Here is an 18,063-nt window from a genome sequence, read left to right as displayed (position 1 = left end):
TGTTGAAATGAGTTGAGAACTTTAAGAAAACCAGGATAAGAACTGGGAAACTACTAGGCTGAAGCACAAATCAAAACTCAGAAATGCTGTTAGTTAACCTGAGCAAACCACAACAACAACTCTATCCACTCTCTCTCCTCAACTCTCTTCCTCCTCCTTCAATCCCCAAACTCTCTTCTTTCTCTCTCCCCTTCTTCTTCCTCAATCCACCATCTTCACCCCTCCACAAAAACCCCCTTTCTCTCTCCTCCACGTCATCACCACCATGCCTGAAAACCACCCCACTTACACCCCGCGCTACTTCACCTGGAACTTCTATCAAACACTTGGTGGGCGAACTCGAAACCGAAACCGAAACAGATAATGATGTGGGTGTTGATTCAAATGAGATAGAATTGCATAATTTTGACATTGAATGGGATAAAAATGGTGGTGAAATGAGGAAGATTGATATGCAGTTCGATTCGCCGGTGGTGGAGGTGACGGAATTGGAGGAATTGCCGGAAAATTGGCGGCGGTCGAAGATTGCTTGGCTTTGTAAGGAGTTACCTAGTCAAAAACGTCCTACCCAAATTCGACTTCTTACTGCCCAGAAAAAATGGATGCAGCAACAGGATGCTACTTATATTGCGCACCATTTTCTTCGTATTCGTCTAAATGATGCTGCGTTTTCGGTATGATTTCGTGTTTTTATCTATCTTTTTAGTTTGAATTCGATGTTGGATTTGTTGTTTATGATTATGAACTTTATGTGTTATTGCTATGTTTGGATTAGTAGACAGAAATTAAGTTATACCTTGGAGTATGGTTTTGGATGATAGAAGCAAAGTTTTGTGATTGAAAGAGAAGAAATCGGTTTTTCGATTGATTTGTTGTTTGTAATGGAGATTGGATTGATTATGGTGGGAGTTACACAAAATTAGTTTGATGTTTAGAAATCATGGGGCTTTGTTTAGCATAGAATTTTATACCCAAAAGTTAAACTCCTAAATAGGGCTATGGAAATTAGATTATGGACTCGGGTGTCAATGAGCACTTGTGTTCTTTTAGTGTACAAATAGCGTTGTGCATTCGGGTGATGAAAGCAAAGTTTACATTGATGTTATCCTGCAAAATAAGTAGGGAGAACATTGATTGATGCCCAAAGTTCGTGGCTTTGCTTTGTTGGGATCTTTTAAGCAATGGTTGAAATTGAAGTATCCATTTTTTGCTAGATTGATCTTTGTATAGGAGATTGTATTGATTGTGGTGAGAGGTGACTCAAAACTAGTTTTATATTTAGAAATTATGGGGCTTTGGCTAGAATAGAATTTCATACCCAAAAGTTAACTTGGTAAGGCCAAGCAAATTAGATCTGGACATGGATGTCAATGAGCATTTGTTTTAGTGAATTAGTGTATAAGGAGCATTGTGCATTTAGATGATGAAAGCAAATTTTACATGTATGATATCCAGCACAATAGTAAGGAAGAACATTGTCACCTAAATTTCGCTGCTTTGCTTTGTTCCCCTCCACTAAGTAGTGGTTGAAACCAAAGTAATCCATTTTTCACTAGATTAATCTTTGTAACAGAGATTGGATTGATTATGATGAGAGTGACCCAAAACTATTTTGGTGTTTAGAAATTAAAGAGTTTTGCCTAGAATAGAGCTTCATACCTATAGTTTAACTTCTAGATAAGGTCATACAAACTAGATCATGGACATGGTTGCCAATGACCACATTTGTTCTTTTAGTGCGCTAGGAATGATGCGCTTTCAGATGATGAAGGCAAAGTTTACATTGATGATATCCAACAAAGTAGTGAGGGAGAACATTGATGCCTAAAAGTCGCTGCTTTGTTTTGTTGGCCTCCCTTAAGCAGTGGTTTAAACTGAAGTACTCCGCAAACAATTTTTGCTAGATTGATCGTTGTATGGAAGATTGGATTGATTATGGTGAGAGGTGAATCAAAGCTAGTTTGATGTTTAGAGATTATAGGGCTTGGCTAGTATAGAATTTCACCCCCAAAAGTTAACTTGACAAGGCGGATCTACAGTAGTGCCATTTAGCACTCATGCTCTTTTAGTGTACAAGGGACCATTGTGCGTTTGGATGACGAAAGCAAAGTTACAATTTTGATATCCAACAAGATAGTGAAGGAGAACATTGATTCCTAAAGTTCACTGCCTTACTTTGTTGGGCTCCCTTACGCTGTGGTAGAAATCAAAGTAATCCATTTTTGCCAGTTAAATCTTTGTGTTGGAGATTGGATTGATTATGGTGAGAGGTGACTCAAAACTAGTTTGATATTCAGAGATTATAAAGCCTTTCCTAGAATAGAATTGTATACCCCTTAGTACACTTGCTAATGCCCTTTTCTAGAGAATTTTGTTTCTATCCCTCCTAAAAGTGAAGCAATGGTAATTTCTTATGGCATTGTCCTATTGTCAAGAACTATTGACATTCGATATGATTCCTTTTGAATGCAATTGTGATCACTGCATAGGCAACTGCTCCAGCTTTTCATCTGCTGCTCCCTGGCATGCCTGTAGACATTTTTTAGGATTGCTTCCAAAAATAAAATGAATAATCACTTATAGACAATTGCTTTACAGTATGTTTGATTTGAGAAAGGGGAAGGAAAAGAAGGGGAGGGAGGGGAAGAGAGAGGGGGGGTGGGGGGGAAGGGAAGGGAAGGGAAAAATGATGAGTTTCCTTCCAAATCTCTCTATTGTTGGAGAGATTAATTTCCTACAATTTAATCCCTCCATTTCTCCCCCCTCCAATTCCCTTCCTTAATAATCCATCCTTCCATTTCCCTTCCCTACCCTTCTTTCTTTCTCTCCATTCTGTCAATCCAAACAAAGTGTTAGTTCCTTGTTTGTGGAATGCATTTTAGGTTTTCTAGTTATTTATAGGTATATTAAGATGACTAATATACGCTTATGAGTTATGACTAGTGACTACAAACTTGTGTTCCTCAGACTTTATTCTGTATGATGTACTTTATATGTACCTTTTTCTTATATTATATATCCATTAAACATGATAGGTGTACAAGTGGATGATCCAGCAACACTGGTTTCGATTCGATTTTGCTCTGGCTACCAAGCTTGCTGATTGCATTGGTAGAGAGAGGAAGTTTGCAAAATGTCGAGAGATTTATGATGACATCATCAATCAGGGACGGGTACCTAGTGAATCAACATTTCATATCTTGATTGTTGCATATCTCAGTGCCCCTGGTGAGGACTGCCTTAAGGAAGCATGTGAAATTTACTATCGTATGATACATTTAGGAGCATACCGTCCTCGGCTTAGTTTGCATAATGCTCTCTTCAGAGCTCTAATAAGCAAACCTGCTATTTCTGCGAAACCGTATCTTAAACAGGCTGAGTTCATTTTTCATAATCTTGCAACCTGTGGATTAGAGATACGTGAGGAAATTTATAGTGGTCTCCTTTGGCTTCATAGTCATCAGGATACCATTGACAAAGAGCGAATATTTTATCTGTTGAAGGAGATGAATCTGAGGAAAATTCCAGAGACCAAAGATACTCTCTTATCCATTCTGAGGGCTTGTTCGAAAGTAGGTGAAGTGGATGAAGCGGAAAAGACCTGGCTTAAGCTTCTAAATTGTGATGGTGGTATTTCTCCTCAAGCTTATATGTATAAAATGGGTGTCTATACTGAGGTTGGGGATCCTCTGAAGTCTTTGGAAATATTTAGAGAAATGCAGGAGCAGTGTGGACAGATAAACAATGTGGCATACCAGAAGATCATAGAGATTATGTGTAATAGTCAAGAGGTACAGCTTGCTGAGTCTCTTATGAAAGAGTTCGTCGGGAGTGGTCTAAAGTCTCTTACCACATCTTATGTGGATCTCCTAAATATGTATTACAAATTAAGCTTACATGATAAAGTTGAGTCCACCTTCTTGGAATGCCTTGACAAATGCCGCCCAAATCGGGCTATCTATGGTATCTACTTAGACTCATTGGTGAAAACTAGCAATATTGAGAAGGCAGAGAGCATCTTCAAGCAGATGTTAGAGAATGAGGCTATTGGTGTCAGCAGCAGGTCATGTAATAGCCTTTTAAGCGGGTACTTAGCTTGTGGGGATAACGCGAAGGCTGAAAAACTCTATAGGTTCATGCGCCAGAAGAAATATGAGGTCGAGTCCTCTTTGATGGAGAAGCTGGAGTACCTTTTTACCTCCGCCAAAAAATTTATTGAGAAATATGTGACCTTGAAACTGACTCCAGAACAAAGAGAGATTTTGGTGGGTTTGCTGCTTGGTGGCTTGCAAATAGAGTATGCAGGGGAAAAAAAACTACATTTTGTTCATTTTAAGTTCAAGGATGATTCTGGTATACATACAATCTTGAAAAGACATATATATAATGAGTTCCACGAATGGCTACAACATTCCAATGGCTCTACAGATGACAGTGATGATATCCCTTCAGAATTTTTGACAGTCCCGCATACTTGTTTTGGGTTTTATGCTCATCAGTTCTGGGCAGAAGGAAAACAGAGCATTCCCAAATTAATTCATCGGTGGTTAACACCTCGTGTTCTTGCTTACTGGTTTATGTATGGTGGATACACTACACCAAATGGGGATATTTTTTTGAAGGTAAAAGGAAGCAAGGATGATGTGGAGAGGGTGTTTAAAGCATTAAAATTGAAGTCATTGGAGTTCAGGATAAAGCAAAAGGGCAAGGTATTTTGGTTGGGCTTTATGGGAAGCCATTCTACTAGCTTTTGGAGACTTATAGAATCTTACCTTCTAAATGACTTATTAGACTTCCTAAAAGCGGATGATCAGCCCTCGGAGAATATAACTGCAGAAAAGTCAAGTGTCTGATCTTGTAGCGAGTTTAATTCTGAAAATGGCAGTAATGCTCATTCTGGTTGGTGTGACAGTGATGATCCTTGAAGACTTGTGTAGATTTTGCTTGGTTGCCCCTGAACCTCAATATCTTTACAAGATGAGTTTGAGGAGAACTCCGAAGTGATGACCATGTCATTGCATCGGCTTCATTTTGCTGTAATCGAGTACTTCAGAGGCTCTCTGTTTTTTGATACTTGTGTGAGCAAAGGGCTGTACATAGTCAAAGGATGTAGAAACTTCAGCTTGTAATTTAGATAGGAACCAATTGAGTTAACCTATGGTGCTGATTTGCTGAACTCATGTTTTATAGATGTGCATTTCTTGTACTTTCTTATTCTTTCGTCCTGTGGGAGAAATGTAAGGTTGATGTTAAGAGACTATAGATTATAGAAAATGTCATGGAGACCCTATCTTAGAGATGGGCTCAATTCAATCTTGAAGGGTCTTTTCGCCTATGTACAATGGCAACGATGCATGTAATAACGCATTAAAAATGCCCAAAGATTGTACAGTTTCAGCTCATCTTTAAGAGGGAGTTATCTTCCCTCATCAAAGACACTGGTAAAAACGAGACTTCACGACCTTCCACTCTTCCTCTAGGCTTTATCCAAAAGTAAGATCATTCTTGCTTTCTGACAATGTCAACCAGAGGGATTCTAGATTTGTCGGTGTCACAACGATGAGGACAAGTTACAGCTAGGTAGTCATTATCATGCTGATTGCTGATTGCTGATTGCTGATTGCAGAGCCAAGAGAAGAGAAGATGGTCATTCAGATGTTTGGATATGAGCTTTACATGTCCTTAATCCTTATCCACAACAGCATCAAGGAAAACCTCTTAGAGTTTCTCTTATATAAATATCTTACTCTATGACAACAGCAAGTTTGGTATATCAGAGAAATAGAGAGACTATCCCTTTCTGAATTTCTTATGAACATGTAGTTTGGACCACATTCCATCATAAAGATGCTTGAAATATATAAATTGGTGGTTTAAAAGGTTAATTTTAACCTTTAATTGTTATTTGTCATATTATATCAACTTAATTTTGTGACTTTTGTATACCATGGAATATTTTGGATTGCTAAGAAAAGAAGTTAGGAATCATTTTACCGTTTTCACCATTGAGTAATTAGTTACATGACTTGCAAATCAAAAGCTAACAAGTTTCTCTAGTCTTGTCATATTACAATGAAATTGAACCTTGTTAGAATCATGGATTAGATTTAATTGTGTCTTCAAGGAGTGTTATTCATGCTCTCCCAAGTCCCAACATGCATTGTGTGTTCATTAGATATGTGGAAACATGTAAATAAGGAGCACAATACACCACTCACAAGAGTAAAAAATAGTGTAAGAAAAAAAATTGAATGAGGAGAGAACATTTAAAAGGTCAAAAGTGTGAGGTAGAAATTAAGTCAATTTAGGATGCCATACAATCTTATTGAATTGTTGTATTGAAAAGAAAATATGTCATTTTACCTATTTTGTTATTGTGTAATTTGTTACGAAATACATAGAGTTAAAGTTTGACAAAATACTCTAACCTTGCAAGATTGGTGTAAATGTATTGTACATGTGAGAGTTTTATGTTGAACAAAAATTATGTGAGACTGAACGCTACAATCGCTGTTACGCAACTTAAGCCTGAAATTCCGCAATAAAAACGAAAAGAAAAACAATAATGTCATTATGTTGACAAATTACTCTAACCTTGTAAGATTGGTGTAAATAAATGTGTTATAGAATTCATGTGAAAATGAATGTTATAACAGCTGTGACACAACTTACGCCTAAATCTTGCCGTGAAAAGTGGAAGAGTACAAAAACTTTTAAAAAGAAACATATCAATAATATCATGATGTCAAGTGCATTACAACATCTCACGCTTATCCAACCTGCATAATACATGCTGACGTCTGTTACAACTGGCAAGTGTATCAATTTCTACACATTGCAACATTCACACTTATAAAACATGTTGACGTCTGATACAGCTTACAAGTGTATCCATCATAATATTGCACATTATAGCATCCACACTTATCCATCCTACATAATAGATGCTGACGTCTAATACATCTGTCAAGTGTATTCATTCTACGGATTACAACATCTCACACTTATCTAACCTGTATAATACATGATGATTACTCATACATCTGTATCAATTATGATTCTACACATTACAACATCTAACATTTATTCAGTCTACATACATGCTTGATACAGATATCAAATATATCCATTATAATTCTACATGGTAAGATACATGAATCTTTTAAACACAATCCTCCTGATTTATAAACCTTAAAATTGTTATGATTTGCTTCCTGAAAGGAGAGATATGGATGAAACAATCACACTTGTGGCTCAAATTGACTACTCTATATAAGACTATGTTCTTCTAAATGAAAACTCCAAGACCTAGCTTTTAGTGAAACATGTGAGTTTACAACACCTTTCGGACCTCCAAATTCCCTCAAACGGGTCAAACTCCATGTCCTAACTTCCATTCTTCCAAACCCAAATCCGACTCCGCCTCCGCCTCCGAACCCAAACCCGAACCCAAACCCGAATGTTAGTTGCTTTGTTGGTAACTTTGTCATCCAAATTACGCCACCCCACCACAAATTTTTCACTTTTTATAAATCCAAGTGTCAAAGCAAACTCTTCCTCTCTTTTATTTTCTCTCTCTTACAATTTACAAACTTCCTTTCTTCCCTTCTTCTCAAGTTTTGTTAAACGGATCCGGGTCAAATAACCCGAAATGGTATCGGACTCGGAGCTAGTCGACCGACTCCGCGAAATCTTACGGACGTCGGACCTTAACACCACCACTCCCGCCGCCGTCCGCCGCCAGCTTCAAACCGACTTCGGCGAAGATTTGACTGATCGCAAAAAGTTCATTTCTCAACAAATTGATCAAATTCTTCATGAAGGTCACGTCAATGGCGCCGACGAAGACGAAAATGTGAGTCCGCCGCCGGAAGACGGCGGTGATGACGGCGGCGGCGGTGAAGAAGACGGCGAAGAAGCGGCGGAGGAAGACGGAGCGGAAGCGGAAGAAGCCGAAGCCGAAGACGAGGAAGAGGAGGAGGAAGATGATGAAGAGGAAGAAAAGAGGTTTGTTATTTACTTATTTATTTAGTTTATATTAATTTTATTTGTTTTTCTTGGTTTTGTAATTTCGGCTAATTAAAAAGAAAGATGATTTTTTTTTTTTTTTCTTTATTGTTTGAATTTTATCATGAATTTTTCTATTTAAAGAATGAAATGATAGCTATTAATAAATAGATTGAATTAGTAGTTGTTTTTTAGGTGAGTGTTTGCTATTGACTGGTTTTGCATGTATGTTCTTACAGTTGATTAGTTATTGTATTGAAGAATTTGTAGTTAATCTTTAAGAGATTGGTGTGTTTGGTAATACTTAGAATATGCTTTCGAGAGTATGATGCGCATCATGCTCAACGACGTGTTCTTTTCGTGCATTTGATTGAATGATACAGTAGTACATTTTGAATTGGATTTTATAATTTGATTGGAATGTGTATTTCAATGGGAATTTATGAAATGTTTGATTTGTTGGTCAAAAAGTTAACAAGAGAGGGAAATGGTAAGGAAGGAATGGAAGAGAGGAGAAGTGGAGGTGAGGGAGGGATGGAGAAGGAATTGTTGAAATCCTTGGCTTCGGAAAATACATTATTTTTTCCGCATTTAGGAAAATTATTTGCGACTTAGGCTCTATTGGTTTGACGGAAAGCATTTTCAATGTAAAATGCTTTTAATTTCGGGTTTGCAAGAAAAGATGGAGAGGAAATGAAAAGGGAATATGGAAGGGTTGGATAGATGGGAAGGGAGAAAGAGGAAGGTACATGTAGCTTTTTTGTCTAACAAAAGGAAAATGTTTTACCCCCTTGGGAAGAAGTATTCCACTATTGGGAAAAATTGTTTTCGATTCCAAATAAACCAAATAAAGAACAATAGGATAAACATCTTCCTGACCTAAATTCTCTCGACAAAAATATTTTCTTGCTAAGCATACCAAATCCAGGAAAATGGGATATCAGCTTTCCTAGAAAATGATTTTTCACCCAATTAAAAACAGAATAAGGGTTTTTGGCCTTTTTGATATCTCTAAAAAAGTACCTCACTGGGACACCATAGGTAATTGGCTGCAATTCTTAATGCATTGAAGCATTTTGAGGTTGATATAAAGTTTTTTCATATGCAACATCTCTTTGATGTGTTGTCGGTGTTGATGTGGCAACAATGAAGTCATTAAGAACTCTTTGCCTTTGATTCTTAAATGCATCTTGCTTTCTGCCATGACAATTTGCCTTTTTCTTTCAAAAACTAGGTCCAAGGATGAGGAGGCAAAGAAGAAAAGAAAAGGAACCGGGTTTACCAGATTATGTAGTCTTTCCCCCCAACTTCAAGAGTTTGTTGGTGAACCTGAGATGGCTCGAACTGAGGTGATATTCTACTGCTTCTATCATCTCATTTCGTTTTAATCAGGGTTGCTAGACTTCCAATGTTTAAACCGTGGATTCTGTATTGCCAAATTCTGTTTGGCTTCAGGTAGTTAAGAAACTCTGGGCATATATTAAAGAGAAGGACTTGCAAGATCCTAGTAACAGGCGTAACATAAAATGTGACAAGATGTTGCATTCGATTTTTCGTGTAGATACCATCAATATGTTCCAGATGAATAAAGCTCTCTCCAAGCATATATGGCCGCTTGAGTCAGAGGAAGGTATGTATTGCTTGTTTTGTGATCATCTTTTATTTCCATTACTTTTGCTGTCATATCCTTCTGACATGAATGGAGCTAATCTTAAAGCTGAATGAACAAGAATCGACTTGTATACATCTAAAGTAAATAAAAAATACCTATACAGCCTAAGGCTGGATCCTCTGTAGAGGCATTGGTGGTAATTGATGTTGATAAAAAAAAAATATTTTTAAAAACAAAATAAAATGAAATAAAAAATTTTGAGATGCAATAGTAGTTCCTGTTCCAAGAATAATTCTGACTGCATTAGCTCAATCCAGGGACATTATACTTCAAAGTAAATTGCTCTATACTGGAACATGGTGGATTAGGAGTTTAGATTACAATTTCTTCCTTCTTTCTTTTGTTAACTGTATAAATTTTTGATGGAGCTGTCCGGTTGCTGTTTCTTAGGGGTCCATAAGTTGATTAAAAAAAAAGCATATGCTGTTTTGGATGTCTAGTCTTTGCTATGTTCTCTTTGACGCGGTTTTATTTCTGGTGCCATCACAATGTTGTTTCTCCTGTATGTTGGAAGATTCGCCCTGGAAAAAATGTCTTCTTATTTACTTTAATGTCAACCTGAATTACTATCTTTAAATGCTAAAGAAGAAAGCACATAAAAGACAGGTTCATGAGTTCTTTCTACTACTACAGTTTATGGTGTTTTCTACTGTGCGCATGTACACTGTCTGTGTTCCTGCATAAAATGGCTGCGAATTTATGCTTCAGAATGTGCATTTTGTAAAAAAGATAGTTCGTCAAACTTGCTTGTATAACTTTTTTTCTTGAACTTTCTATTATAGATCATCCAATTGATAGGCGGCCTCCAGTAAAGAAGCAAAGACGTCAGAAAGACGAAGGTGATACTTTTGAACTATTAAAGATAGGCTGCTAATTTGTTTGGTGATATCCTGTATTAGGTCAAAATTAATTGCTTGCATATGAGGATGAACGATTGCTGTCTTTTAAAAAAAAAAAAAATTTAATTTTATTTTATATGGATAAACTATTGCTGTCTTGTTGCCTTTTGTATTTACATATTCTCCTTCTTTTTCCCCCTTTTTTTTTATAACTTCAATTAGATACGGAAAAATCAAAGCCAAAAGCTAAACAAAAAAAGGGAGGTACTACTGGTTTTCTTATACCCCTACAACTTTCTGAGGCTTTTGTGAAGTTCCTTGGTACCGGTGAAACTACTCTAAGTAGGTCAGACGCTGTCAAGAGGATTTGGAACTATATAAAGCAGAATCAGCTCCAGGTATGGTATTGCTTGCCTAAACTATTCAATGAAACTTTTACATTCCTTTCGTTTTCTCCTGTGTTTTCCTTTTTTAGGATGAGGGGTTGGTGTTGGTGGCCTCTAATGTGAATATGTATAACTTGAAGATTTTTTGCTTACATAATGGAAACAATTGCGAAAATACCTTCCATTCATGCTGCAACATGCTTTCAACTTCAACCCCTGAGCAACTGGGAAGCTTAGTTGTATTTGCAATTTGCAGCTCTTACACATGAGACTTTATCCAGTACTCGTATAATGTACCCCTTGGTTCTTATAATAGATGTCAAAATCTCCTTTTTTGGATTTCTCTATAAGTAGTCAAATTAAAGCATTGAATGTGCACAAAATTTGATGGTTGGTCAGAAGTAATAAAAAGGGTAGGAAACTTTAGCGTGATGATAGAAACTTTTCTTTTCCTAATTTCAAAATTATATAGGACGAAGCAAGATGCAATTCATTTTAGCCTGGTTGCTTGTGTATCCTCTTATATTTCAATTGTTGATTTGCTTCTTCATGCTTTATGATTCTATCATCCGTATCACTAATATTAAGGTAATGTGCAACTGTTGAAAAGAGAATTTTTACCTCTAAACATGTTGACATGTTGTACTTGTTCTTTAGAATATAGCTATTGATTAAAATGATTTTGGGCCTTCTTGAAAAGCATTGGCAATCTCTGCTAGTCTTAATTGGTCAAGGGTAAAGCTGTATACTTTTTTACTCTATCCACATTGCCACATTTGTGGTCTTTTATTCTTATTCTCAAATCTCCATTTCCATTAAGACATACTCTGACAACTGCAACTAATTTGCTGTCACTAAAGTTGAAGAAGCCACCAAAACATATGCTTAGGAATATCAAAGGCAAATCAAACTACTTGAACCTTCTTAGGCCTGTTGTCTTCACCTTATATCCTCTTATTGCAGGAAAGTTAAGTTTAGATGAGGAGGTCAATAAGTTCAGATAGTTCGGAAAGGGTAAATAAGGGTTACCCAAGCTCAATTTACAACTAAAATAAGCTTTACTAAGGTTCAATAAGCTCGTTTAAGTTCAAGTTAGTTAAATTAAGTTCAAATAAGTTCATAAAAGTGGATATCTGGTGAATAGAACAAACCCTTACTTTGTGTGAAGTACAGTCACCAAGAACTCTCCCACATTTGTAGGCGATTTTTTCAACTCCACTGTCCTCTCTTACTATAACTATCTACTACAGTTTTTCAAACTATAAGTTATATGAAGTAGAATAGTGGGTCAGTTGTAGTTGCACCTATCCAAACAAAAATTGCATGTAGAGTGCTGTTTCTTCTTTGATCCTTTTTTGGAAACTTTTTTGCTTTTGTGAAACTTGCATCGAGATATTAAAAGCCTTCACTTAGTCATTTTTTTAAGTCTATATATATAACTTCTTCTCACATGGTCTCTAGCTTCTGTAAAAGTTCTCACATCTATACTCTTCTTTACATTCTTGTCTCAGCTATTTAACAAAATTAAGTGCTAATGTACAGTCCAAGCAAGGTGTCTTATTTGCTTTTCTATGATCTTTATTATATAAGCTAAAGATTATTTCTGTAAATTTTAAATATTAGCATCACTAGGTATAGAATCTATTCTCAAATTTTCTGCTGGGGAAGACCACCTCTAAATCTATCTAACTGTTGCGGGAACTTAGCATTGTAGCAGATTCTTCATAATATGCTTCCAATAATCTTGCTCAATAGTATTTCTTTTTTACCATCCTTATTAGAAGATTTGTAGCTCACTTCAAAAGTTGTTGGGGTTTGGGGAATTTCTTGGTCTTTCATCATCTTTCTGATTTCCTAGGCTTATCTAACAGGATACCATCATACCTCTGGAATATTCTGAGTTACTTGTTTGTCCATGTCTTTAGTTGTAATTTTTAAGTTTTGAGTTTTGACCCGCAGCATGCCTGACCAACACTACTGCTCTTATGTTTTGAAGGACCCTTCTGATAAGAGGAGAATTTTGTGTGATGAAAAGCTAAAGGAACTATTTGACGTGGATTTTTTCAACGGATTTTCAGTCTCAAAGTATCTAACTGCTCATTTGACCAAAGTAGAGCAATGAGCAGAGTGCTAGTGTTGGAACTTGGAAGTAGTTCACCCTGCAATATAGGTGAGCAATTTTTGTGGAAGTGCAGCATACCGTGTATACAATTTGAAAAGCAGTAGTGGGATGCAGGTTCGGTAGGATAGTTAACAGTTTGTATTTTTCCTTTTCTGACCCGCTTGACCTTCATGGATGTAATTAGCCTTTTTTTTAGTTTAATACAAGTGCCTTTGTACCTGTTAGCTTCTTTGTAATGAAGCTGAACTGTGACTCCCTTTTGCATTTTCATGTATCAATTACCATCAGTAGGATATGTTAACAAAGCTAAGGTTTTACTCTGCTCAAGTGCCTACTCCTCATTAGCCACTACCCCCAAAGCCAAGTGCCTCAAGATACTCTTCAGTTTTGTCCAAGTTGTAGTTTGAAATGTCAGCTGGTTGTCGATCCTAGCTCATGTGCCCTACCTTTGTATTGGGGCTTTGGCCATTGCGTGGTCTAAATGGCTTTGTGTCGTGTTGCCCATTCAACCTGCTGCAAACTGTCTGTAGTCCTAAGCAAATTATCACCCGAGACACTGCCCATCCCTCCAGCTTGTGTCTTTGGGTTACTTCAATTATTTTGACCCTGCAGTTTTTATAGGAGAGCCTAAGTTTAGCCCTAAATAGACAAAACACTTTGTTACATGAAGGGAACCAACAACTTAGATTATTCTGAGTTTTATTGACTGAAATCTGTGCTTCGAATTTTATTTTTTTTTTATTTTTTTTTTTATTCTTTTGTAATATTCTTTGTATTTTAAACTCTGTAAATATATATTGTGTATTATACTTAAATAATCAAAATTAATGATTGTCTACGGACCGAGCCAAAATCGTGTTAGGACATGCCTTGCCATGTTGTATGTTGGCTTAGCCTAGACGCCTAGTAATCTTTTACCATCATAGGAAGTGCTTTAGCTAAACAATGGCAAAGCCATGACTTAAGGCCTTCTGTAAGATCCAAATGTGAGTAGATTGTTGACATTGTCCTTTCTTTGGGCCAAAATAGAAATGGATCTGTGAATGTGGTACAATCGGGTCTGGCCTAAACAAGCCTGTGTTTCCTGTGGCCAGGCCCGTGTTCCGCTAAGCGTGTTTTTAATTTACACTAATATTTTATTCAATAGTTAGTTATTTATTTATTTATTTATTATTTTTAAAGTAAAAAATTACAGAAGTTAGGATAGTCTTTTATCGAGAGTAAGAGCCAACTTAGAATTTTCAACTAATTTGATATTTGTTTTAATTTCGTTTAGTTGGACCTTGATTGATTTTCTAAGATAGGGAGCAAGTAGAAAGTATTACTTGATTATAAGAGCTAATAAACATGATTATCTAATTACCAGTTTTAATATATTATCCATGACTTTGTCTAAGGTTGGCACCATGAGCTTGCTAGGATTAAAGAGTGTGAACTTGCTGGTTTTTGCTTTCTGTCTCTTCATAATTATTATTAATTACCTATAACTCCAACTACTACCAAATCTATCTTTGTTCAACACTTTTTTTAACCTACTGTTTTACGGAGTAAAATTTTGATCTAGTCAAATTATATAATCTATAGATTCTTTAAAAAGTCAGTGGCACATTTAGCTTATTCTCTACACTTGATTTTCGCTAAACTTAATTTTCTACTAAATAAAATATATTGTATATTTGATTCATGTTAAATGTTTCTTTAAAGTGATGGGTAAAAACGGAGGTAACTAAGGGTCTGTTCTCTTACGTTGAAATTCAGTTCAGCTCAGTTGAGTTCAGCTCAGTTCAGTTGAGTTCAGCTCCTAATTTCCTTCTCTTATAAAATATTCATTTTAGTTCAGTTCAGCTCAGTTCAGTTCAGTTCAGTCAATGAGAACAGGCCCTAATTAACAATTACTTTGTTGTTTAAAACAAATTTTTACTGATTAAAACTTATTTGAAATCAATTTTATGTTGATTTGAATCTCGGATTAAAGTTAGATCATATCCCATAATATTTTTATATTGTTGAAGAAGGGTATATAAGATGAGGAATCTTGAAGAAGGGTATAAGATGAAGCGATTCTACAATCTACAATTGCTGGCATGTTCATATGAAATAGAATCAGCCGACACCTCCACATTTACCTGAAAATTGCCTTTATTTCTCTCTCCTCTTTTTCTTAGTCAAACTGTCACAATTTCATATTCTCCTTTGTCCACCAATTTTTAGATTGTCCTTCCCTTAATTAATTTATTTATTTATTATTGCATAATTTGGAGTATATTTCAACCCTTTCTTCCACAGTCCACACTTTAACCCTTTGTAATAAAATAACTATTCAATGTAGCCTAAGGCTAAATACTCAAAGCTTTAAGTCCTTAAGTACTCGTATAATTTATTTGGTTTGGATCATACTCGGACGGCGTGTTATGTTATTCGATTTGAAGTTGGATTATGTTTGAATCTTGTAATTTTTTTATACGAGTACTTTGCACTTTAAAAATAAAAAAAAATATGCCGAGTATTAGTACTTTTTTTATTAGGTTAATCCTTGTAAAAAATAAGAGGTTTTGGTTGGTCAATATGGTGTAAAACTGTAAATCAATTAGTAATAGATGGAGTAGCTCATCAGACTTGTGTAACATGACTCGGCGAGAAGGTTCATTTGAGAGGACCGAGACTTTATGTTTTTTATCAAAATAATATATTTTTTTTCCTAATTAATTGTGGAAAAGTGAAAAATAAAGACATTAATAATTAGGTTAGGAGTAGTAGTTAGTACAACTCGATGATTTTAGAAAGATTCCATTTAAACAAGAAAGAAATAGATAGAAGGACAAAAGGTACCATGAAGAGGGGCCCAATTCATGAAAATTCCATGAATATATCAACTTATCGTCACGTGTAAGATGCTTTCTCTCATTTGCTTACGACGCCTTTTTCTGTCCTTTTCTATTTCGTAATCCAAACTATAGGTTTTTTTTTGCGTCACTATTTATTCTCTTCCCCTTTTATTTTGTTTTTTAGAATCCTAAAATATTTTTTTTGATTTGCTTAAGATTTTCTTACTACATCAAGTAAGAAAAAACTTGCCTTGTTCATTGAATCTTTGCTAAGATATTTCCAACAATTTCATAATTCATATCATCAATTATAAAGAGATAATTTCAATTGTTTGATTTTATTTGCCAATTATACATAGTTAAATCTTAAAATGATGAGACGAATAATAGCACATATGTCGTTTAATTTAAAGACAAACTAGTGGCATAAATAAATATTTGTATGTTTACGTATTGCCTTTCATTCTAATGGGATTGCTTCGTATTCCTTTTTAGGCCGGATATCTTATTGAGTTTGTCTAGTAGCATACATATTTTACTTGATTTCACCAATTTTCTCTTGTGATAGCATTAACCATTAAAAAGTCTCCAACAATTTTCCCACAGGAGAAAGCCATTTAGGAAGATATAAAAATTGAATATATGATTAATCTAGAATTTCCCATTTTATAAACAATGTCGTCTTGTAAGATTAGCCTAAAATTTATTAGGTTGTTGGTTTTTTTTTATTTATTTTATTTTTTTATTATTATTATTTTATTGTGCTTGATTATTTGCTTATATATATTATACTCCATTATCATAAGGAATAATACTACTACTCTATGTCCGAAATGTAATTATCACCAATGAACCAATTTTGAAATATTCATAATGTCAATATTTTTAGTTGTAATAAAGAAACAATAAATATTTTTATATAGAGCTAAAAAAAATGTGTAGGAGGTAGTAAAATTACATATATGAATAGGTATCGTAAATTACATTACTAATTGCAAAGATTGTGAAAACACAAATGTAAATAAAAGTCATTACTACATTCAATATGGTTTGTAGAAGACACTTGTTCCTTGTCTATGGAGTAACGTACTTAGATTGATATTTATTACCAGTAATTTATTTTTGACATAATGCATTGATTGTTGATGATGGACAAAAATTCAATTCAAACAAAATAGGCATAACACTAATCACTAGACAGTAGACAATTAACTGTTTTTTAGAATATAACTTTGCAAGCCAAAAGGAGCATCAAACTAGGCTACCTAATTACATTTTTTTTTTCCACTTTCATTTATGATTAGATAAAAGTGATGATGTTAGTGATCGGACTATAGTATTAAACTATTAACTCAACTTGTACACGAGTCTATTCATTTAAATATTACTTATTAAACACAAACTCTTATAAAATTACACGTAAACACAAGCGTTATACCTTTATACCGTTATACGTTCATAAACACCGTACCGTAGTACAAGTATACAAGGAGTAAAATTGTTGCCGACTTGCCGGTTGCCAACTTGCCACATTGTTTAGCGTTGCACCTTTTTATCCTCCCATCCAACAAGTAGTAAATGTAAAATAAATAGAAATATAGAATTACCCCAAGAATCCAATAATAGAGATTCTCTGTGACAAACGAATTCAACAGCTTTTGGATGATTCTTCAAACTGTACTTTTTTTCTATTAATTAATTTAATTTATGGGTCACAAATAAAAATTGTTTTGAAAATTGTAGGAAAGCGAGGTGGTAATAATGCTTCATACTAGAAAACATTTCATGGTGGTACACTTCTGAGAACAACACAACACTACACGTCTACACAACACAAAGATACCTTTTTTTTTTTTTTTTTTTTTTTTTGGGTAATTGTTCTTGGATTCCTATATGCTGTATGCCAAAAGATGCTCATCTAATAATGACTTCTCAATATACGTCCAATTTGAGTAAATTGTACACTTTGCACTCTTTTTTTTATCAATCAATTTACCTATTCTTTCAATTATAAATTATGTACAATCAATTTAATTAATATAGTTATGGTCATGCCATACTATGGCCCATAAAAGAGCCATTAATCATAAGCTACAATATGATCATATGTAAACAGCAAAGGGTTATATGGGAGTAAAAGAGATTGCTACTTTTTTAACGATTGTCACAAGTATTACTTTAAGGGATGACATGCTTGTCTTAAAAGCTCAAA

At 35.0% G+C, this 18,063-nt stretch overlaps 2 protein-coding genes across 2 annotated transcripts; both read left to right on the top strand.

Annotated features, from left to right (window-relative positions):
- Positions 1–25: 25 nt before the first annotated feature.
- On the top strand, positions 26–6,002 carry LOC145558787 (pentatricopeptide repeat-containing protein At2g15820, chloroplastic-like). The gene is made up of 2 exons (XM_081620121.1): positions 26–674; positions 3,036–6,002. Exons 1-2 carry the CDS (start codon positions 84–86, stop codon positions 4,851–4,853), a joined length of 2,409 nt encoding a protein of 802 aa, XP_081476247.1. The 5' UTR covers positions 26–83; the 3' UTR covers positions 4,854–6,002.
- A 1,429-nt stretch (positions 6,003–7,431) lies between these two features.
- LOC145558786 (uncharacterized) lies at positions 7,432–13,347 on the top strand. Its single transcript, XM_081620120.1, has 6 exons — positions 7,432–8,007; positions 9,242–9,356; positions 9,463–9,637; positions 10,462–10,518; positions 10,741–10,916; positions 12,901–13,347. The coding sequence occupies exons 1-6, from the start codon at positions 7,652–7,654 to the stop codon at positions 13,024–13,026; spliced, it is 1,005 nt and encodes a 334-aa protein (XP_081476246.1). The 5' UTR covers positions 7,432–7,651; the 3' UTR covers positions 13,027–13,347.
- Positions 13,348–18,063: the final 4,716 nt, after the last annotated feature.

This window comes from Chenopodium album, chromosome 9 (assembly GCF_948465745.1).
Source record: "Chenopodium album chromosome 9, dcCheAlbu1.1, whole genome shotgun sequence".
Lineage (NCBI taxonomy): Eukaryota > Viridiplantae > Streptophyta > Magnoliopsida > Caryophyllales > Amaranthaceae > Chenopodium > Chenopodium album.
This window is presented reverse-complemented; position numbering and strand designations above follow the sequence as displayed.

What these genes read in the sequence shown, in the direction of transcription:
- LOC145558787 (XM_081620121.1), top strand. Translation starts at nt 84, where the DNA reads ATGCTGTTAGTTAACCTGAGCAAACCACAACAACAACTCTATCCACTC. An exon ending in TAAATGATGCTGCGTTTTCG is followed by an intron (nt 675 to 3,035) that starts GTATGATTTCGT and finishes TAAACATGATAG; the next exon opens with GTGTACAAGTGGATGATCCA.
- LOC145558786 (XM_081620120.1), top strand. Translation starts at nt 7,652, where the DNA reads ATGGTATCGGACTCGGAGCTAGTCGACCGACTCCGCGAAATCTTACGG. An exon ending in GCCGCTTGAGTCAGAGGAAG is followed by an intron (nt 9,638 to 10,461) that starts GTATGTATTGCT and finishes TTTCTATTATAG; the next exon opens with ATCATCCAATTGATAGGCGG. An exon ending in AAGACGTCAGAAAGACGAAG is followed by an intron (nt 10,519 to 10,740) that starts GTGATACTTTTG and finishes AACTTCAATTAG; the next exon opens with ATACGGAAAAATCAAAGCCA.